The sequence below is a fragment of the Sceloporus occidentalis genome, unplaced genomic scaffold, assembly GCF_023333645.1.
Source record: "Sceloporus occidentalis isolate IW3139 unplaced genomic scaffold, rSceOcc1.0.p SCAF_89, whole genome shotgun sequence".
Classification (NCBI taxonomy): Eukaryota; Metazoa; Chordata; class Lepidosauria; order Squamata; family Phrynosomatidae; genus Sceloporus; species Sceloporus occidentalis.
This window is the reverse complement of record NW_028317069.1, coordinates 2,550,893-2,569,539: the sequence shown is the minus strand read 5'-3', so window position 1 is coordinate 2,569,539 and position 18,647 is coordinate 2,550,893. Positions and strand designations below refer to the sequence as shown.

General features: G+C 39.8%; 1 protein-coding gene across 1 annotated transcript in view; it reads right to left on the bottom strand.

The window, feature by feature from the left end:
- Positions 1–6,652: 6,652 nt before the first annotated feature.
- The window catches only part of LOC149284701 (regulator of G protein signaling 6-like), an 80,607-nt gene continuing 68,612 nt past the window's right edge, over positions 6,653–18,647 (bottom strand). Inside the window, exons 9-16 of the mRNA XM_089496403.1 lie at positions 16,401–16,475; positions 15,599–15,697; positions 15,085–15,146; positions 14,323–14,433; positions 13,317–13,442; positions 12,190–12,376; positions 11,567–11,656; positions 6,653–6,700 (exon numbers count right to left, since the gene is read on the bottom strand). Of these exons, the coding sequence (XP_089352529.1) occupies positions 6,653–6,700; positions 11,567–11,656; positions 12,190–12,376; positions 13,317–13,442; positions 14,323–14,433; positions 15,085–15,146; positions 15,599–15,697; positions 16,401–16,475 (798 nt within the window). The remainder of the gene's footprint in view (positions 6,701–11,566; positions 11,657–12,189; positions 12,377–13,316; positions 13,443–14,322; positions 14,434–15,084; positions 15,147–15,598; positions 15,698–16,400; positions 16,476–18,647) is intronic.

The window sequence follows — 18,647 nt, the reverse complement described above, 5'->3', positions numbered from 1 at the left end:
GTCATTGTTAACCGGTCGAGGGACCCATGTGTTACTGCCATCAGGTACTGTAAAAACCTGAGGTCTTCCTCTGAGTTGCCAAAGTGGAGCTTTCACCATGTACTGTTCACCAACAAGCTTAAAGACTCCGCTTCAATAACATGACTCCATACAAACAGGAACATGGGGACAGATGCACGTTGCGTTTCTTCTCTATGTGGCTTCATCAGGCGTATCAAATAAGGCAGAACCCATGGAGTACTGGTTTATAAAGCCTATTAAGGCATTAATAATTTCATGTCTGGGGCAGAAAGAAAGAGGTAGCTTGAGGTACCGTACAAAGAAAAGGGGGTTTAGGGTAGGGAGAGGCTGCCCTTTGTAAGAGTAAATTTGGCTAGGGATGAGTGAGTTAGGGGAGAGTATAGGCCAAGTGAAAGGAGCAGGGTCTGGGGCAGGAGGCCTGGGTGAGGAGAGAAGGGGCAAAAATTATTTTTTGATGTAGAGAGGAAGGAGCCTTCGAGACGGTATAAGACTGTTGATGAAACGACGAAGTAGGCTATAGAAATTCAAGATGGCGGAAAGGTAAAAAATAAATATATATGTAAAAGCACAAAAAATAAAAAGCAAGGTCCATAAATCTGGACGAATCCTTCAATGGCGGTTGTTATACCCGGCAAAATATTGGAAAACTGTCACTCGCAACAATGACAAAATGCTGCGCCCTGTGTTTCCTAACTCGATTGTGGATATATTCAATTTTCGTAGGCTTGTTTCTTGGAAGAGATAACAAAACCGAATTAACTTCTGCCCCCCCGTCTCAGGACACGTCAATGAGAAGCAATTGTGATTTATTGACAAAATGCATGGCTGCTGAGAACAGTCACATAATCACGCTCTAATACACAGGGCTGCATGCGATAAAGTAAATATAGCCATACCCACCTACTATAAACAATTTAATGTGGAATACATGAAATAAAATGATGTGTTTTTGTAAAACTACCTTTTATTGTTCACTAAACACCATGAGATCTTTATAGCCATTGAAGAGAACATTTGTGCAGGGATCACTGCGTGACCATCTGGCAAACCGGGCAAGCGCCCAGTGGGCCGGTGCCAAATGGCTGAGGTCTGTTGCCTTTACTGCCACTCAAGTGGCTGATCCAGAGCTTTTTTAGAGCGGCTAATGCGTGGCTGAGGATATCCAGCCAGGGGCCACAATGCACATTATTTAGCAACCGTTGGCCCTTAAGTGGCAGGCCTGCTTTTCTTCCCCAGTCCGGGCTAGAGTTGACGTAAGGTAAAGTGGTTTATTACAGAAGTTAGTATGTCGAATATGAGCGCCCTGCGGGTAAAAGGATGGCTAAACCCATGGTGCCAACCCAACCATGGTGGACACTAACCCAATGACGCTTTTCTTCTCCTCCCAAAGTCCTGATGACATAAGAACAGTAACATGAATATAATAAAAAAAAAATATTTAGAAACACTGTGTTGTAAGTATCATTCATTAAAAGCCTTCCCGTCTCAAAATTAGAAAAGGGTTGACCCAAGTGGGATTCTGCTGCAAGTAGAGCTGGGGTGGCCCCGCATAATGTACAGTTAAATAAGCAATCAGATCTTTCTTAATACTGTGAGAAGTTGTTTTTTCTTACTATTATTTATTGAGTAATATAGCACTATCATATTCAGGAGCACGGTACAATGGGCTTAGCTTTTCCTGCTGGAAATTATGGAGCAGTAATAGAAGAGTCCTTAAATATTTGGAGCTCTTTAAATAAATGAATGGAAACTGATATAACCTCAGGTAATTCCCAAATGGTGGCATTTAATTAATTAAAGGGACATTCACAGAGTCTCTGCATTCTCCTAGCCTGAGACATTTTTCATAAGGATCACACATTGTCTACCTAACTGCCCCCCCCCCCGGTGCATTTACCCCATACAGATGAGTTCAGCCCCGGAGCCAGGGTTAATCAGTTAATGCTATTAACATGGATGCTGTAAGGTTGCCTTGGTGGCTAATCGGAGCATGCCAGAGGGGCTAGCTATACTCCTCTATGGCGGACCGGACCGCTCACGGCCGCTGGAGGAGGAGAGTCAGCACCTGGCAGTCCGGGTCGCCGCAGAGGAGGACTGCAGTGGGCGGGGCCACATGTCTCCGGCTCGCTATTCCCTCGCGGTGCAGGAAGTTGATTACGTCATTTCCCGACGCACCCCGAGGAAGCAGCGTGACAGAGACCCTGCGCTCCCGCCAAAGGACTTCAGCAAGGTAAGTGATGAGGAGAAAGGGGGGGTGATATCTGCAAAAGGGAGAGATGGATAACGGGAAAGGGTGGTGGGAGATAGATAGCAGGAAAAGGGGGAGGTAGAAATCAAAGGGAAAAGGGGTAGGGAGAAAGGGGTGAGATACATAAATAAATGAGAAGCGAAAAGGGAGACACTTGGGATGTGTTACTAAGTAGGGACACGTGTATGTATACCTATATAACACAGTATGTGCAATACACATTTAACGCTTTAAAAGATGGTGCCTACAAATGTATTAACCCTCTTTTTCGTCCTGTTAACTCATTATGCATTTAAGTGACTCAGTCCACGCACCCCTTCATAAAGGCAATATGGAAAGCCCAAACTTCTTCTCTGGGGCAAGAATTATATGTGTGTTTGTACTTTCCCCCAGTCTTATCCTCCCATAACCTTATGTCTGGGTCAGACATGATTCACACACCTGTCTGCATGTAAAACACCTGCCCTTCATTATAGCCGTAAGCACAGTGCCCTCTGCTGTCTGGATGGACACACTGCATTGTGTTATTATTTGCGTGTTCTTTGTTTTTTTTTGTGTTTGTTTTTTGTAAATATATATTCCCCCATGCAGGTCCTGTTGCATAGTTGAAGAGTTTATGTTTATGATATTTATGAGCAGAAATGTTATGGGCTTTACATGTGTTCTTATTGTAAATTTGCATTATGTATGTATTGCTTTGTCATTAGATGGGGTTCATTTTGCCATTTACTCGCAGTAAACATATATGCTCTTCACGCATTTGACATTAGCTAATATTTGCTTTCTGCTATTAACCCTTGACTTGTATCCAGTGATGTACCCTAGAGCTGAACCCGCTCCTTGCATTTATCTTGTGGAGGGATCTTCTCTAATATTTCTTTCTTGTATCGCACATTAATCTATGATATTTCTGAGCAAGCAGACATTGGCTCGAGCTTAAAGCCCATTCCAGTAAGGCATCAATGGGAAGTAAAAGGCAGATGCACACTTCCCAAGTGTCTTGTTTTAAGTGGAATAGTCCTGATGTTTCAGCACTTCCCTACCCAGTCTCCCCAAAGCCCTACTTTTACAAGGCATTGGGATCGTGAGCTGGTCAGGGAAATCACAGAATCAATCCTGACCCATTGAGCTGTGAGGTTAATTAAGGTCAACCACAGCTCCTTGGCCGCCTTGTGGTATATTGAAGCATATCACTGCAATATGATGTCATATCCCAGTATTCTGATTCAATACATCACAGGTAGGTAAATAGCCTTCCTTGTCCCTCTTGTAACCATGTCCCCTGAGGAATGTGTCCTTCTAGCACCTGAAATGTTGGGGGTATGCAGCTGCCCCCATTTGGGCTACTGGTACATTTTCAATGGACTTGCTTTGGTCATATAACTTTCAACAAGTAACAAGCCTTAGCGGAATGAGACCACAAGAGACCTTTGATGTAATCTCACCATGCTCCAGAAGCACAAACATTTGGAGCTTGTGGTCTCTTTTTTAATACATCAGCTTCGTGGAGCTGCTCCTCTTGGTATCTGTTCTTAATTATTTCAGATCTTATCAGTGGTCCAGCAGCACTTGATACGTTGTAGCAGCTGACAATCATGTATTTACCTTACTTTTATTTATGGCCTCTTTTAGTATTCATAGAGGTTGACATATTGAACAGGACATTACTAGGAAATGGAAAATACACTCTTTAAATTTGGGGTCAGGAGCAATCCCTGGGTTTCAGATATCCATTACTGGGTCATGACAGGGCTGTTATTGTACTGCACACTGTACCCTACAGCAACTCTCCATTCATTACTGTCTTGCTGATGTGTTTTAAGTGCTAATGTATTACTGGGTCACTTAGCTGGGCTTCACCTGTGGTACACAAGCTAGACAACCTTTGATAGAAAGCTTGAAGAACATTGATTTATTGAAAATTCCACCTCAAGTATATTTACTGGAATCACGTATCCCCTCATTATAAAGTCAATATTCCATTTGCCTTCCCTCACTGTTTGATAAAGTCCCAATAATACAGTCACTGCTGAATCAATATGAGGGCATAGCTCTATCTTACGCAAAGTTTGCCCCTAGCAAACTATTTGTAAACTGAAAGAACAGAGTCCTAGCCTAAATAAATGGATTTTACGTTGATGTAATAAAGGTACAGATTGGCGCAAACTGCTTCCACCGATTTAGATATAGGCTCATGGAGCAATGCCTCTTATTCATTCAAGGTTATATAAACTCCTTTTGTCATTGTGGCCTGGATTGACATGATTGGGTCAGGCATTGCAAACAAACCCCCTCTCACTGTGTTGTCCAAAGTTAATCTTGTTAATGTATACTATATAGTGTTGCACTTGCACCTTTGAGTATCAGCTATGTTCTTTAGACAGCCATTGTAATACTTTCCTCTCCAATTGTATACAACAAAAATAATCGCTTTACTGATTTGCAATGTTCTCGGCCTGCAGAAGTGAGGACCCAGTCGGCATTCTTGCAATATAAATCTCTACAGGCTCTATATTGCTCACTTTCAAAGGCTTTACACCTGACATGGCAGTTGCTGGGACAGGATACTAGTTCCTTTCTTCAAGTCAGGCGAAGCCCTTTAACAGCATATTGAACAAGCCACTGTTCCGTCACACACTGGTCCCAGCATGGTAGAGAGGATGGGGAGGCACATTGCTTGTCATACTGTATTTACTTTTTAATGGCAAAATGTGCCTTAACACACAGCTGCATGTTGTGCTCAGAATACTTACTGATTAATAATGCCCATCATACCTTGCCCCAAGACGAGTCCACAGGTCACAACACTCCATAGTTCTTCCCCCAAAACCTGTGTTGCAAGCAGAGCTGACAGCAGCAGACCATATATGTTACTTTTACCGCAGTTCCAATCCTTGCATTTCTGTGGCCACACGATGGACATGTGCAATGGCTGTGTATCCAACTATAGGCTACACACTTTCATACCCCCAGCCCCTGGTGCTGATACTTTATTCAAATGGTCAGTGTATATCTACATTAGCTTGATGTGTGAGTAAGTGACTAGCTGTCCCATTTGCAGAATCTGTTCTTTTGTGGAAAAAAGCTTGATGTATTTAATATTCAGGCATACCAAGTCAGAAAAATGATCTATGCTACTTAAACAGATATTTATCAAGTTCTAGCAAGTGGAAGCATGTCATGTTTGCATAAAAAAAAAGATGCAATTTACCCAGAGCAAAACAAAATGCATACATCAGTTTTCTTTCCAAATTGTTTTACTACAGTAAGTCAATTTCTGATAAATGTCTGTTTTTGAAGGAAACCCAGAATGCTACAGTTAACCACACAGCCATCAGCATTTAATAATGACAATGCAATCATGCCAACAATGGCTAATAAGTCTTTCTACTTGTGACATATTGACAATCTCCAAATGGAGTAATTTCTCTATGGTTATACTAAGCATGTTTTGTTATATCCATCTACACTGGGAAATGTCTCATCTTGACTAGAATATACCTAATGTGATTACTTGTTTCTAACGAATATACCTCAGCGGATATTTTGCTTTATTGTGAGATACAAGTTGGAACAATTTCTCGCAGAATGTTACATTTCACAAAATGTTACAAGCGGCTTAGCTTGTGTGTTGACTGCTCAAGAGCTACACTGGAAGAAAGTGAAGTTTTCGGTGGAGGACTGTGCAGATTAAACTTGAAATGCATGCAGTGGCAAAAAAGTAAATGAAGAAAAAAGCTTTAAAAAAAAAAAAAAAGAAATAGTCATGACTTGCTATAGAAGTTTATCCAACAACCTTATATTTAATCTTCACTGGTAATGCTATCTTTGGAGCAGCATCATGCGTTTGGTAGGACAGACTATGCAGAGCAAATGTTTTCAGTTGTCTTTTAGACAGGGAGACAAATGTCTGCAGCAAAGGTTGCAGGAGAAACAGGCTTCTTAATGTTTCAAGGAGTAGTCGTTTCAGGTGCTTTTTGAACTTGAAATTATACAAAGATGGTTCTACTGGTGGTAGGAATTTCAACAGTAGTTGGATGCCAAGTAGATTAGAGATGAAGGTCTCTTTGTTCTTGGTCTTGTCTTTTGTTATTGCTGATTTCATCCAAGAACATCCTCCTTTGTTGACCCTCCTTTTACCGCACTGTGATCCAAGATACCAAACTAAAAACAAAAAATGCTCTTGACAACTTAGGGTCATCTGAAAGCTGCTCAAGCGGTAAGTGTTGATGGAAATGAGGGAGAAAAGAACATCTGCTGTGGGCTGAAAGTATTCCATCTTTTCTTGATTTTAGCTTTCACAGTAACCCATGTTCTTGTCTTAAACCGAACCTCATTGGGAGGGTGTCAGGTGCCTAGTGATCATTCTTCGGTCCTGGGTTGTCAGGACTGCATGAGGCCAGTGAGGCGTTTGGATGTCAAGGACTTCCCCTAAAAGACATGAAAAAAAAAGCAGAGTAAGCATTATATTCATAAAGTTTGCCATTTTTAGTGCAGAAAAAAGCTTGTTTATATTATATACTAATTGTTCTATTCAAAACAGCAAAAAATCCAATGCTAATGACAGACTGTACTACTCTTCACAAGCTATATATAAATTTTTGCCCTAGTCTGAAGCAGCCAAATGTGTGGTTGAGTGTTGACAGACAATTAGTGATTTGTAGATTAGGATCCATTTCTAATGTTCATAACAATCTGCTCTTCATTGGAGGTCCAGTGTCTGGGTCCTTCTGAGGATTCTATCCCTAGACCATCTAGTGTTAACATTAAACATCTTGTAACAAAGGTAACATGTACAATGCATGGATACAATATTTACCGCAGTGTAACATTTTGGAAATATTCTCTCCATATACCAAGAACTCAAATCAACACCTGTAAAAAAACACTGAAATTGAAACAATCCTAAGGCACAAATTAACCCCCCCCCAAAAAAAATGCATTGAAAGCATGTGTAGCTTGCACCCATTCCACATCTAAACCAAAGATAAAATGACATTTTCCCAACTCTTCCTACAAACAAGGTAGGACTTGAGGGATACAAAATTGTTACCGTTCAACTGTAAGACGTTAGTGTAGTTTACCTGGTGCATTAAATCTCCCCATGATGGTAAATGCCTGTATCAAGGTCTTTTCACCTTATAATCTTCTGCCTAGTAATATAACTTCCTGACCAATAAAGTATTTATTGTAGCCCAATGAATCAGACTGTCATAAATCTGTAGGAGAATACAAGTTAAAATATTTTACAAAAAGTTTGGCTTCATCAAGGTGTAGCCGACATAGTAACTTGCCACAGAGGTAAGGCATTTAAAGTGGCTTAGATGCCCCAGGATAAGTCATCCAGCTTGCCTTTTTGTCATATAGGACCTGACCCCAAAGTGCCACCTAAAACCAGGCAAACCTGGACATAAGATCATGACAGCAGCATAAGATAGGTAGAGACATCCGATATGGGAAGTATACCTACCAAGGCAACAAATCCCAAAGGACCAAAGAGACAAATAGAATTCTAACTTGTGATACACTAATATATACAATGCATACTTTGTTAATTGAGGTCTAATCACCTCCTTTATGCCTCTTTCCTATCTGCACATAGGGTCTGGTAACTGGAGACAATCTTCCAGTCTTCCATTCACATCAATGAAATTGCATCCAATGAGGTGGGGGGGGGGGGATAAAGTATTACACATGATTTATGGGTGAGAAATACATTTTATAAGAAAAAACATCCACCATAATGAAATATGCAGTAGTGACAACATTTATGGAGACAAGTAGGCAGTTACAGGGATTGTGGCAGACATTTCACTTAGTGGCCCAATAGGCACTTATAACGTCCACAATCTTGTCAGTCACTGGTGGCCCTATATGTGAGGTTGCCTCCCTTAGTCAAAAAAAATAAAGCCGTAAAAGCCCCTGGGATACCTAACTTGGCCCTAACATGGACCTTGTTGGACTTTTTTTTTCTATAGACTTCATGATCTTGTGTAATGTTATCAATTTAAAGAGCTTGACATCTTCAGAGTAATTCTCTTACTACCTAAATTAGAGAGTTTCATTACTTTTGCCATAACAATTCATAGGAAGGATGCTGAATAAACACTTCAACTTTCCTTTCTTTGATAAATATCAATCAATATCCCAACATGTAAGACACAAATGGGAGACACTTTGGACAACAAGTCCAATGGTCAATGAAAGGTTAAGGTATATAGCAGGCATGTCCAAACTTTTTTCGAAGAGTGCCAGATTTGATGAAGTGAACATGTGCGAGGGCCGACCATTTTGCCTGACATTCTTTGAACCATTAAAATTAAATGCAAATTAACTATTTTATGCAAAGTTTATTGAACAGCACACTTTTCATTTTGTGACTTGGATGACAAATCTAAACAGGTGTTAAATCACTGCCTTTAATATAAAAAAAAAAAACAGATCTATATTTGGGCAACTTATCTGTGGGGCCTTATCAGTCCAGAATGCGGGCCGCAATTGGCCCTCAGGCCGGACATTGGACATGTCTGGTATATAGGAATTGTAGTTAGACAACTGAAGCACATTACCTGCCCTTGATACTTAGCAATACATTTAGAGATATGAATGGACATTGACCACATCAAAATGTTAAACTGAATGGAGGATAATACAGGATTTTGTAGCGCTCTCATATTTCAGGTCTATGCAAAAGACCACTGTACTGGAACTTACCACGCTGCGAGTGAACTTTTCTAAGGAGGTCCTACGACCTTGCTCATTTTCAGTCTTAAAAAAACAAAAAGGGGGTTGGGAAAGAAAGATACAGGAGAAATAACCTTCAGCTTTTAGCGGTTTCTGCATCTGGTATGCTAGCAGAGGTTAGAAAAGCCAAAATAAAGCCAAAGCAGAAAGAATAGCGCGGTCAGAGTTGAGTGCTCAAGCAATGACACAAATGTGAAAAAAGCATCAAAAACCTTTTATTACGAGACCTAACATTCTCTGTTATCAAACCCGAACCAACACATACAGACTGAATCTGCCTCCTAGTGGTTTCACATGGGCTTGTAAACCAGCCACCTAACCAATAACATAGGACATTTTGCAACATAGCCCCTCTGTAACCACATATGAATTAAACATGACCCACTACATTTAATTTGCACATGACTTGATACATGTTAATTTCAAGTGGTAAGGTATATCAAAAACTAAAATCTATTATATGCTCTAGAAAACTGTCTACTGCAACAAATACAGTGGCAGAGTTTTAAGTATCGACATGTATTAATGGCACATATGATGGTCAAACAGATGCTTGTGACCCATGCACCTAGTAGTCTGTGAACCCTAATCTTCAGGCAAGTGCATTATTGCCAATTGCCCCCTGTTGTACTCTTTATACTTCCTAGAGTATGATAAATATATCTTGTGCCCTGGACCCTGGTAAAGCTATAGCCAACACAACTAATGATAGAACCAAAGGATAAGAGTCGTATGAACCAGGACTACCCAACCTTTCGTCAAAGTGAACTGTACTTCCATATTGTCTTCTACGGAAGACCGAGATGTCCAACTCAACCCACACCCCTCCCACAAATGGTGTACAAAAAAACGATTTTCTTGTGAAAATAAGGATGGAATGTAAAGTGTTTAGTTTAACTTGCTTTAGTCACAAAAAGACAAGGTTTGCGCATTACGTGGCAGAAGTAGCATTTTCCGGTCAGTTTCCAGTCCTGATGTCATCCCTTACAGGCTGCCTGAGCCAAACAAACAGCAACTTAACCGGGAGATACAGCTTATTAGGGAAGAATGATTCAGATTCTGAGAAGAGAATGTTAAGATAGCAGCACCAATACAAAGTGAGATTATGGTAGACGATACTGATAATCGTGACAGGTTTGGATGTCATACAGTCTGTAAAATGGAAACAAGTTTTCTGTAAACTAGCCAAATATATTTTGGGTTCAATAAAAGCGATTGAGGACAACAGGCCACATGGACCAGTAGCAACTGTAGAGCAATCGCCATGGAAACCAACAGCATGTTCCAGCCATTTCCAATTATTGGTTCCGACAGCACATTACACCTTTCTTTAGGGATGTGGTTAGGGGCATGGCTTGGGCACTGGGCTTTACCATAGGTTTTGTGTTCCAAAGAGGGAACAAACCCTCTACAAAGGGGCTCTTATGTTTATGTTATTGGGCCATTATGTGGTGCCAATTCTGTATCAGTACATCTGCATCTTAACAGCCTTTCGCATGGCAAAATGTCTGTATAAGATTACCAATAATCAATTCTATGTATCAGAGTTTGATGAGTGCTTGTAACTGAGAACAGTCTAACTAGAACGACGGGACAATTGGTCTCCTCACACAAACACTTGTGTTCTTGACCAAGTCTTGGATATCAATGAGAAAAGATATAATGCTGAAACGTGCAAAAAGACTAAGGCAGAGAATTGCGATGACAGGGTGCCCCAGGCAGTGAGCTGCCCTGAGTCCCAGTCAAGTTCAGTGTTGTGCAGATAGATCAAGTGAAGTCCAATATCAGAAGCATATGTGTTGATTAACAGGACGTTGTGCTCTTAGAGACAACAGAAACCACCCTTGCATATAGTACAAGTCAATGAATACTTTTGCCGTGAAATCTACAATACTAGCAGAAAAAAGACTTATAAGACACCATAGAGAACATTCCTTTTTCCGATCACATTGCAGACATGTGGAGGGTGCCAGTTTTGCACTTTGACAAATATAAGAAAGCCCTGTATCCATGGGTTTTCTTCTGGGTGCAGAGAAGCAGGGTTTTATCTCGTTTGATTAAGGTACAAGCAAAGTGGTCTGGAGAGGACAACTGCATGCTATAGTTACAGAACACCACCAGACCATCAGTAAGACAGCATGTATTTATACACATACATGTATGGTATAAAAAAGTACTTTGCTATTAAAGACCATCGCTGATGGACAAGATACAAGACTGAAAAGTTTCAGCATGGTTTGAGCCCCATCAGATTCTTGCATATTTCACCGGCATAGATGTTCCTTATTAACGTGACCTACTCCAACAGTTATCAGAAGAGAATATTAAAGCGTACATCATACAAATTTAGACTAGCTATACTACATTGTACAAAGCCGGTGCTCATGATAATAACTGCATGTTGAGTCAGCTGGGAGGGATATGACATTAAGTCCTCGTGCAAGAAGATGAGTACATACAAGAGTGACAATTCCCATTTCCACACTAGTAGCAAGCAGCAGGCCAGAATCAGTAATGTGCAGAGGATGCAAGCATGTCCATCCCAAACCGTACCTTCTTCTTCATGAGCAACATGTCCTGGTAGGCATTGGAGCGCAGGAATCGGGCGTAGCTATCACTCTTCATCAACTTATAGATGTGTTGCTGCGAGGGAGAAAAACGGTTTAGAGTGAAACACTGAACCAGCCTTCAGCTAAACTAACACTTACTGGAACATTAATGCCGGTGAGCAGATAAACCACCTGAGCTTAAATTACTATGTGATGACAGCTATGATTTCTGGTAAATATATTTACAATTGTAAAAACATAATTGATATATGTATACAAAAAGATATAAAAATTTATATTGTTTTTGGTTCCATACACATTTACGTATGATTTAAGTATGATTGCATGGAACATATATTTTCAGTCTGTTTTTTTACTATGTGGCAGAACCTTTGGAACATTAAAGAATTATCCAATATGGGATTTTGGGTATTGCCCATATAAGTTACTAGTTTTACCCTAGTACTGTAAATTGGTATGAAGACATGTATAGTAAGTATTCTCTTCTATCTTCTCAACCATAACTTCATTTTGTCTTCTTTGGCCAGTATTACAATATATAGTATACTCCTTCAGATGTGTCGTATCAGCGGTTTGAAATCTCTATTGGGGAAAAATGGTCCAAACCTGTGCATCTTCGAACGTGTACCTCCCCGCATCTTTGACATTTTGGCTTGTTCTTTCGAAGCTGTGGGAGTCTAAATTGATGGCACTTTGTGCCCCAGGGGCCAAAAACTCTTGCCATATCTCTTCAACTCTTTTAGGGACCTCCTGTAATGGTTGTTTTTTGACATCTTGAACTACCAGCCAAAACCTTAAAAACAGCCAATGGCAACGTTTTAAGATGGTGATGTACTGCCCCCCAGTGGAGAGTTTATGAAATTCAATTTAGTAACACTTTAGGTTAAAATAATTTCTACAGAAAAAACCCGCTCAATTAATATCTTAATGTAAAACAAATAACGTAACAGCAGAATGTCTGAGGTTAATGACATGTTAGACATTTTAACTAGGTTCTACTTTTGGTCTACAATATAGAAGTTAAGACCAAATATGGTTCGACACCTAGTGCAAGCAAAAATACAGACTAAGGGCTGCAAATGATTTGTGAGCAGTCATGCGTAAGGGAAGCATATTTGTATGTGCGTTTGTGGGCAGTCGTGCGTAAGGGCAGCGTATGTATGTGTGGGCAGTCGTGTGTAAAAATAGCATGTGTGTTTATGGGCAGTCTTGTGTAAAGGCAGCATGTGTATGTGTGGGCAGTTGTGTGTAAAGGCAACATGTGTGTTTATGGGCAGTTGTGTGTAAAGGCAGTGTATGTGGGCAGTCGTGTCACAAAGGCCTGTGTTTATGGGCAGGTGTGTGTAAAGGCAGTGTATGTGTGTTTATGGGCAGGTGTGTGTAAAGGCAGTGTATATGTATGTGTGTGTTTATGGGCAGTTGTGTGTAAAGGCAGTGTATGTGTGTTTATGGGCAGGTGTGTGTAAGGGGAGTGTAAATAAAATAGCCTCTAAAAATAGCTGTGGGGGCTCAATTCCATTCTTGGAATCTAAATAAAACTGTTAGGGCAGTGATGTGCTGCCTTTGGTTAGTTTGATTGCAACACTAGGATCATGAAGGTAAACTATTTAAATACCTTGACTGAACATAACGTCCCTCTGAAAACATTCAAATGGGTGGAAGTTCTACCAGTATCAGGTGTTCAGCTTCTTTTTTTCCCCTAAAGTAGTGAAGGGAGACACCATGATTTATACCTGAGATTTTCAGAACTGAACTCTGACTCCAGGAAGCGAAGGAACTGCTCTCTTCCTACTGGATCCTTGAGTACTTCATCCAGCGAGAAGCCCCATCTCTTTACACGCTGCTGGTGTGGCTCTTTGCTAAAAGAACCAGAAAAATAAGGATATCAATAGTAGTTTCAACAAATCATCAGTTACAATGGATGCATATAATGGAGGGTTGGATATGTTTTCAGCAATGGACAGATTTAGGGAATTTAGTTTGTTGAACAATCGGATAATCCAATAAATCCAAGGATTATTTGCCAAAATTCTACCTCACATTTATGGAGCAGAGATTGCCACATCAAAGGGACAATGAAGAGTGCATTTCTAAAATACTGAACCTTTGTCAAGAGTTTAATTTGTAGCCAAGCAGCAGCTCCAGTTACCAAACTCTGCTCTAAATTCAGAGGGTAATAAAACTCGCAGAAAAGCTGAATTGTGACTGTAGTATGATCATTATAAATGGGACATTAACCCTCAACAGCTGCAACCTCAATACCCATTTGAGCCATATCACAAGTCATTGGGGCAAAAGGGCACAAGGCTGACTAAGCCAGATACCTTACAGGGTTACCATCCTGTCCATTCGCCCTTTCACTGCCACTGGCAGATGGAAAGACAAGAGGGCCGTGGTTAATTCTGGATGTTACAAGTTTGCACAAGTTAATGGTGAGAAAATGAAGCAAGTCAAATTCTTGGTGCCAGAGTAGCACTTTCCTCAATCCAAAACCACTCAATTTAAATATAACTCAGCACTCGATGGATGAGTTTATTCCACCACGTGGCAACATTTTGTTCCAACTACTCAGTAAAAGTACAGGAAGACACCTTTGTGCACTATGATCACATGTTTAACCCGAGTCATGAGATGTCCTTGGAACACGTTCAGTCACAGCTGCCACTTCAGATGTTAACGAAAACTGCCAACATAAACAAACGGGTGAATTTGAATGATGCTACCGGAATATTACTCTACCTTGCTTCCAAATCCCAGAAGGTCGTGTCATCACTTATCCAGGGGTTGGAAGGATCAGCTGGAGTAAGAAAAGGATCATACTCTGTATACTGTTCTGAGTAAGCAATAAAGCTGTGCAGTAAGAGAAAAATGTTACACGTGATTATTAAAGAGTGCAGAGACGTGCGCTCCAACAAGTTATACCACCTGTCACTGAAAAGGACAACCATAAAACTAGCATATTATAGAACAGTTTCCTTTTCGTTGAAATCCAGAGACATTCTTAATGGTTTATTTATACAAGTTATAACGAAAGGAAGAGTAAGAGTACATATTGTGTATTTTCTAGACAAAAGTACTAAAGTACTATTACTGCTAATTAAGACAAATGTGTCTTGTCTGAGATCAACAACTCGACCACTTAAAAGCATTTGAACATTATATTTTAGTGTTCAGTAAAATAAATTTGTTGGTAGGGATTCTTTTAATGGACTACAGTAAATAGTTTTTATGGCATTTAAAGCAAAGTCAGGCTGTTTTAGGAATATAACTTATCTTTCCATGAATGGTTTACAGGAGACCATTATTGGGACATCTGGTCACACTATGATGGAAACTAAATCTATAAAATAAACATTGTGCCGATTGGCAAATGATATGATACTTAAATTTCAAAAGGAGCCCTGGCACATGTACTTTTATGATACATATCCACTAACAGGCAAAAACAAAACATTTTGGCGAGTAAAGTTAAGTTAGAATTAAAAGCATTAGGCGACTTACCTATCAGCTACTTTGGACATTTTTAAACAATGTCGATCTATCTGAACATTCAGGAAGTGAATCTAAAAAATAAATGCCGGTTACAATGTTCTAAGATAAATCAATATTTTTTAAATTCTTTGGGTGGAACACCTACACTTTTCAATAAGTATCATAAGTGACCCATGTCTACCAAAAGTACTAAAACTATGCACAACCATGTACACAATATGGAGGATTGCAAATTTGACTACATCTTTAGGCCTCTCCATTTTTATCCCCTGGAGCGGACAGTGTTTTACCTATGCATAGACACGCTAACCCTGAATTCGTTGATATTTTGTTCAACATGAAATTAAGAGCTTAAGACAAACTGCAATCAATCCTTTGGGTTAAATACAAGATACATTGGCAGAATATGTATTCTAACAGTTGGCTGCATAACTCATTTTATGATACCCAATAACTCCATATTGTTCGCTGTATGGCCAAAAAACTGGAAATTTCCCCCCTAAAAATAGCTTTAACGACCAACCTGTTTCCGCAAGTCATCTTTTGTGGTTTTTCGAATGACATGCGATGCCATGTGCACTGGGCTCTGTGACTGAGAGTCCTCTGATACACCATATACTGACTGGAACAAAGGCAAAAGCATTAATAAATCTAAGGAAGAAGAACACCAGTTAGACATTTCATGTTAATACTGCCAGCCAGTAAACTGGGATTGAGGGCAAATTTGAATGTATATGCTCAATTAGAATCCCCTGGTGAATAATCATTCAACATGAACTGAATTCGCCATGGTGGGCTTCAGTGCTTCTATCATACAATTCAGGGCATTATTGTAGGGCCCAATAAATTGTGAACGGGAAGCATCAGCCATATTGTAGACCTGTTAGTACAGGTTTGTCTATGAATTGGTATTAATTTTTGTACATTTCCTATTCCACATGTTAGTATTTAAATCCTACTTGAACGCTCCTTCCTTGGTCTTTATTCTCCACATTATCCTCTGCTTTACTGGATGAACAAAAAATTATGTCAACTTAACAGTCCGCAGAGGGCCGCAGAGTTCTACATAAAGCACTAAGAGCTGCTAATTTATCCAAGACCTTAATTGCTAAAACGTAACTGGAAATAGATTAATCTGAAATATGTAAAGGAAAAGACGAGCGATTTGGGCAGTGTTGTAATAAATAATAGTTATGTATAACTTTCATGAGGTTCTAGATCACTCACTTGACTGCTCAGGCACATATGACTGATATTGGACAACTGTCCTAAGCGGACTCAAGTCTGTTGACAGCCTATGATAATATGAAGACACCACCACATACCTTTTTGACCTTTTGAGGATTCTTCATTCGACGACACTTTCTGATATCCATTTCTGTTGTGTTTACGCAGCCAGGCTAAGATGACAGGTAGAAAGATAAATGGTTGCAATAACTGCTTTGGGTCTGTATCGAACACACTGAGGAAAACGGTAAGCAATATTGTTTTTCTAGAATGGAATTAAGTGTTCCCGTGGGTTCTACAAAAGTATTCTATTGCGCATATATTTTATATTGCAAAAAAGTATACCACAAAAGGGTTGGCACAGGACTAATTGGCATAACAGCCTCTCCTACCAAGAGTCTACTTGTAGCCAGACAATAGTTTCACTATTATACCTTTTATATTGCACGACGGCAGTTAACTTTAGGGAAATACCTTCAAAGTGTATGACAGACGTTTATTCCCAATTGTTCAAGATGGTTCTGGAAATATTTTATCGTAAACCAGACACCATCAATTTGTGCTTCTGGCTGTCCATTAAACAAAATCAATCGTTTTGAGTAAAAAAACAGGATATTTGCAATTCGGCAGAAGAAAAACAGAAGGCAATATAAAAAAACTGATTATTCTGATAAACTTCTTTACCAAGATGATTGCCAGAGGGCTTGACCTACACATTTTTAAGTGGCAGAAATTTACATTCCAAAAACTACTTTAAATCGGACAAATGCTCAGCTACCATTTCTTTTCCCTTCCCACTATGAATGCGTAGTTGTAATTCTGCTGTATTTTGGTATTCGGCTCTCCGTCAAAGCCCTTTGTGATTATTTTACACTTATTTCACGTGAGACTTGGTTACAAGTCAGATGAATGAAACAAGTTGCTATGATACAGCTATCCATCTGCTGCGGTGCAAAAATCCAAGCTGTGTGTGTTAGTAAATTGGCACTTCAGGGTAAAGGGAAATACACAATGGAAGGATTTTGAGTAGCTCGGATATACAGCCACCAAATCATCCCACCACCCGCTTGCTGTATGAAAGTCACTGAGCAAAGTATTTTAGCAAGCACTTAAACCGATTGACTTCTAAGAAAAAAACCTTTATGGTCTGATAAAACTAAAAGCCATGGTTATGAGAAAGAAATAAGTACAAAAATGTTGGCCTGCTCGCAGGTATACATGTTGGTTTATTTATCACAACTTTTACAAGTAAAACAGTTTAGGTGTGCCTGTCCTGTGACAGCGTACTGTCACCTTCATGTATGTCCAACCACATCTACTGGGGACTTTATTTTTTTCAGATTCCCCCCCCCCCTAAAATTACTATGTTTTGTGCTATGGCAGTTCATGGGATGCAAGGTAATTAGCTTAACCTTGTCTAAAATGTATATATAGATTTCTCTAGATGACATGTAAGCTATAAACTACAGCTAAAAAAAAATAAATCACTGAAGGGTTAAAATGCAGTCCTTGGTGTGTCCACAGAGGCACACATGCCTTAAGTGAAACATGTCTGACGTGTACTGCCAATGATGGCCACCAGGTGGAGATGCTGAGCAGGTGAAATTGCACGTCTCCCTCTCTCTCTCTGTAGGGCAGATGAATGTTAATGATCGTGTATACACCATGGTGATCACTTAGAAGCACTGCAAGCATGAAGGTGTTGAATGTTTGTGCAAAACCTGGAAAATGTGCAGCTGTCGTATGCTAACACTGCATTATGTGGTGTAGCCTGGTTGCCTTTTTTGCAATTGTGAACTGTGCTCTCACATCTACCGTTTTATCTCACCCCCTTTGCACCTTGTAAATATTGTTGCAGGGGTTTAATTTAACCATTTTCTTTTCTAATAGGCAGATAGTAAGAGCGAAATGAACAATCGTTGCGGCCTTCTCTTGTATGAAAGTAAATTAACTATTTCATTGGAAATAGTACGGAGACAACCGTGATGCCTTCAAGTGTTAATTTAGGACCTATTATAATTTTATGCTTATAATGAATGTATTCTTATTCAGCTTTATATTTACTTGTCTCCAGGTCACTGTTACTACTCTTAACCTCTGCGCAGGAGCCTCTAGTGCTAGAAAGGTTACTAAGCTACGATTACAAATATCATAGGGAGAGGTGCCGGAATGTGGTGGCGGCCCAAAATTACAGAAAAACTAATGGTTTTTCAATTAAAAAACTAAGTTATGTAGGGATAATTAGGATTGAGAATCCACAATAAAAATAACCTCCACCAACATTACAGGTATCCAAACGTGAACACCCGAGGTGTGGGGTATGGAAGAATGTGGGCGGGGCTAAT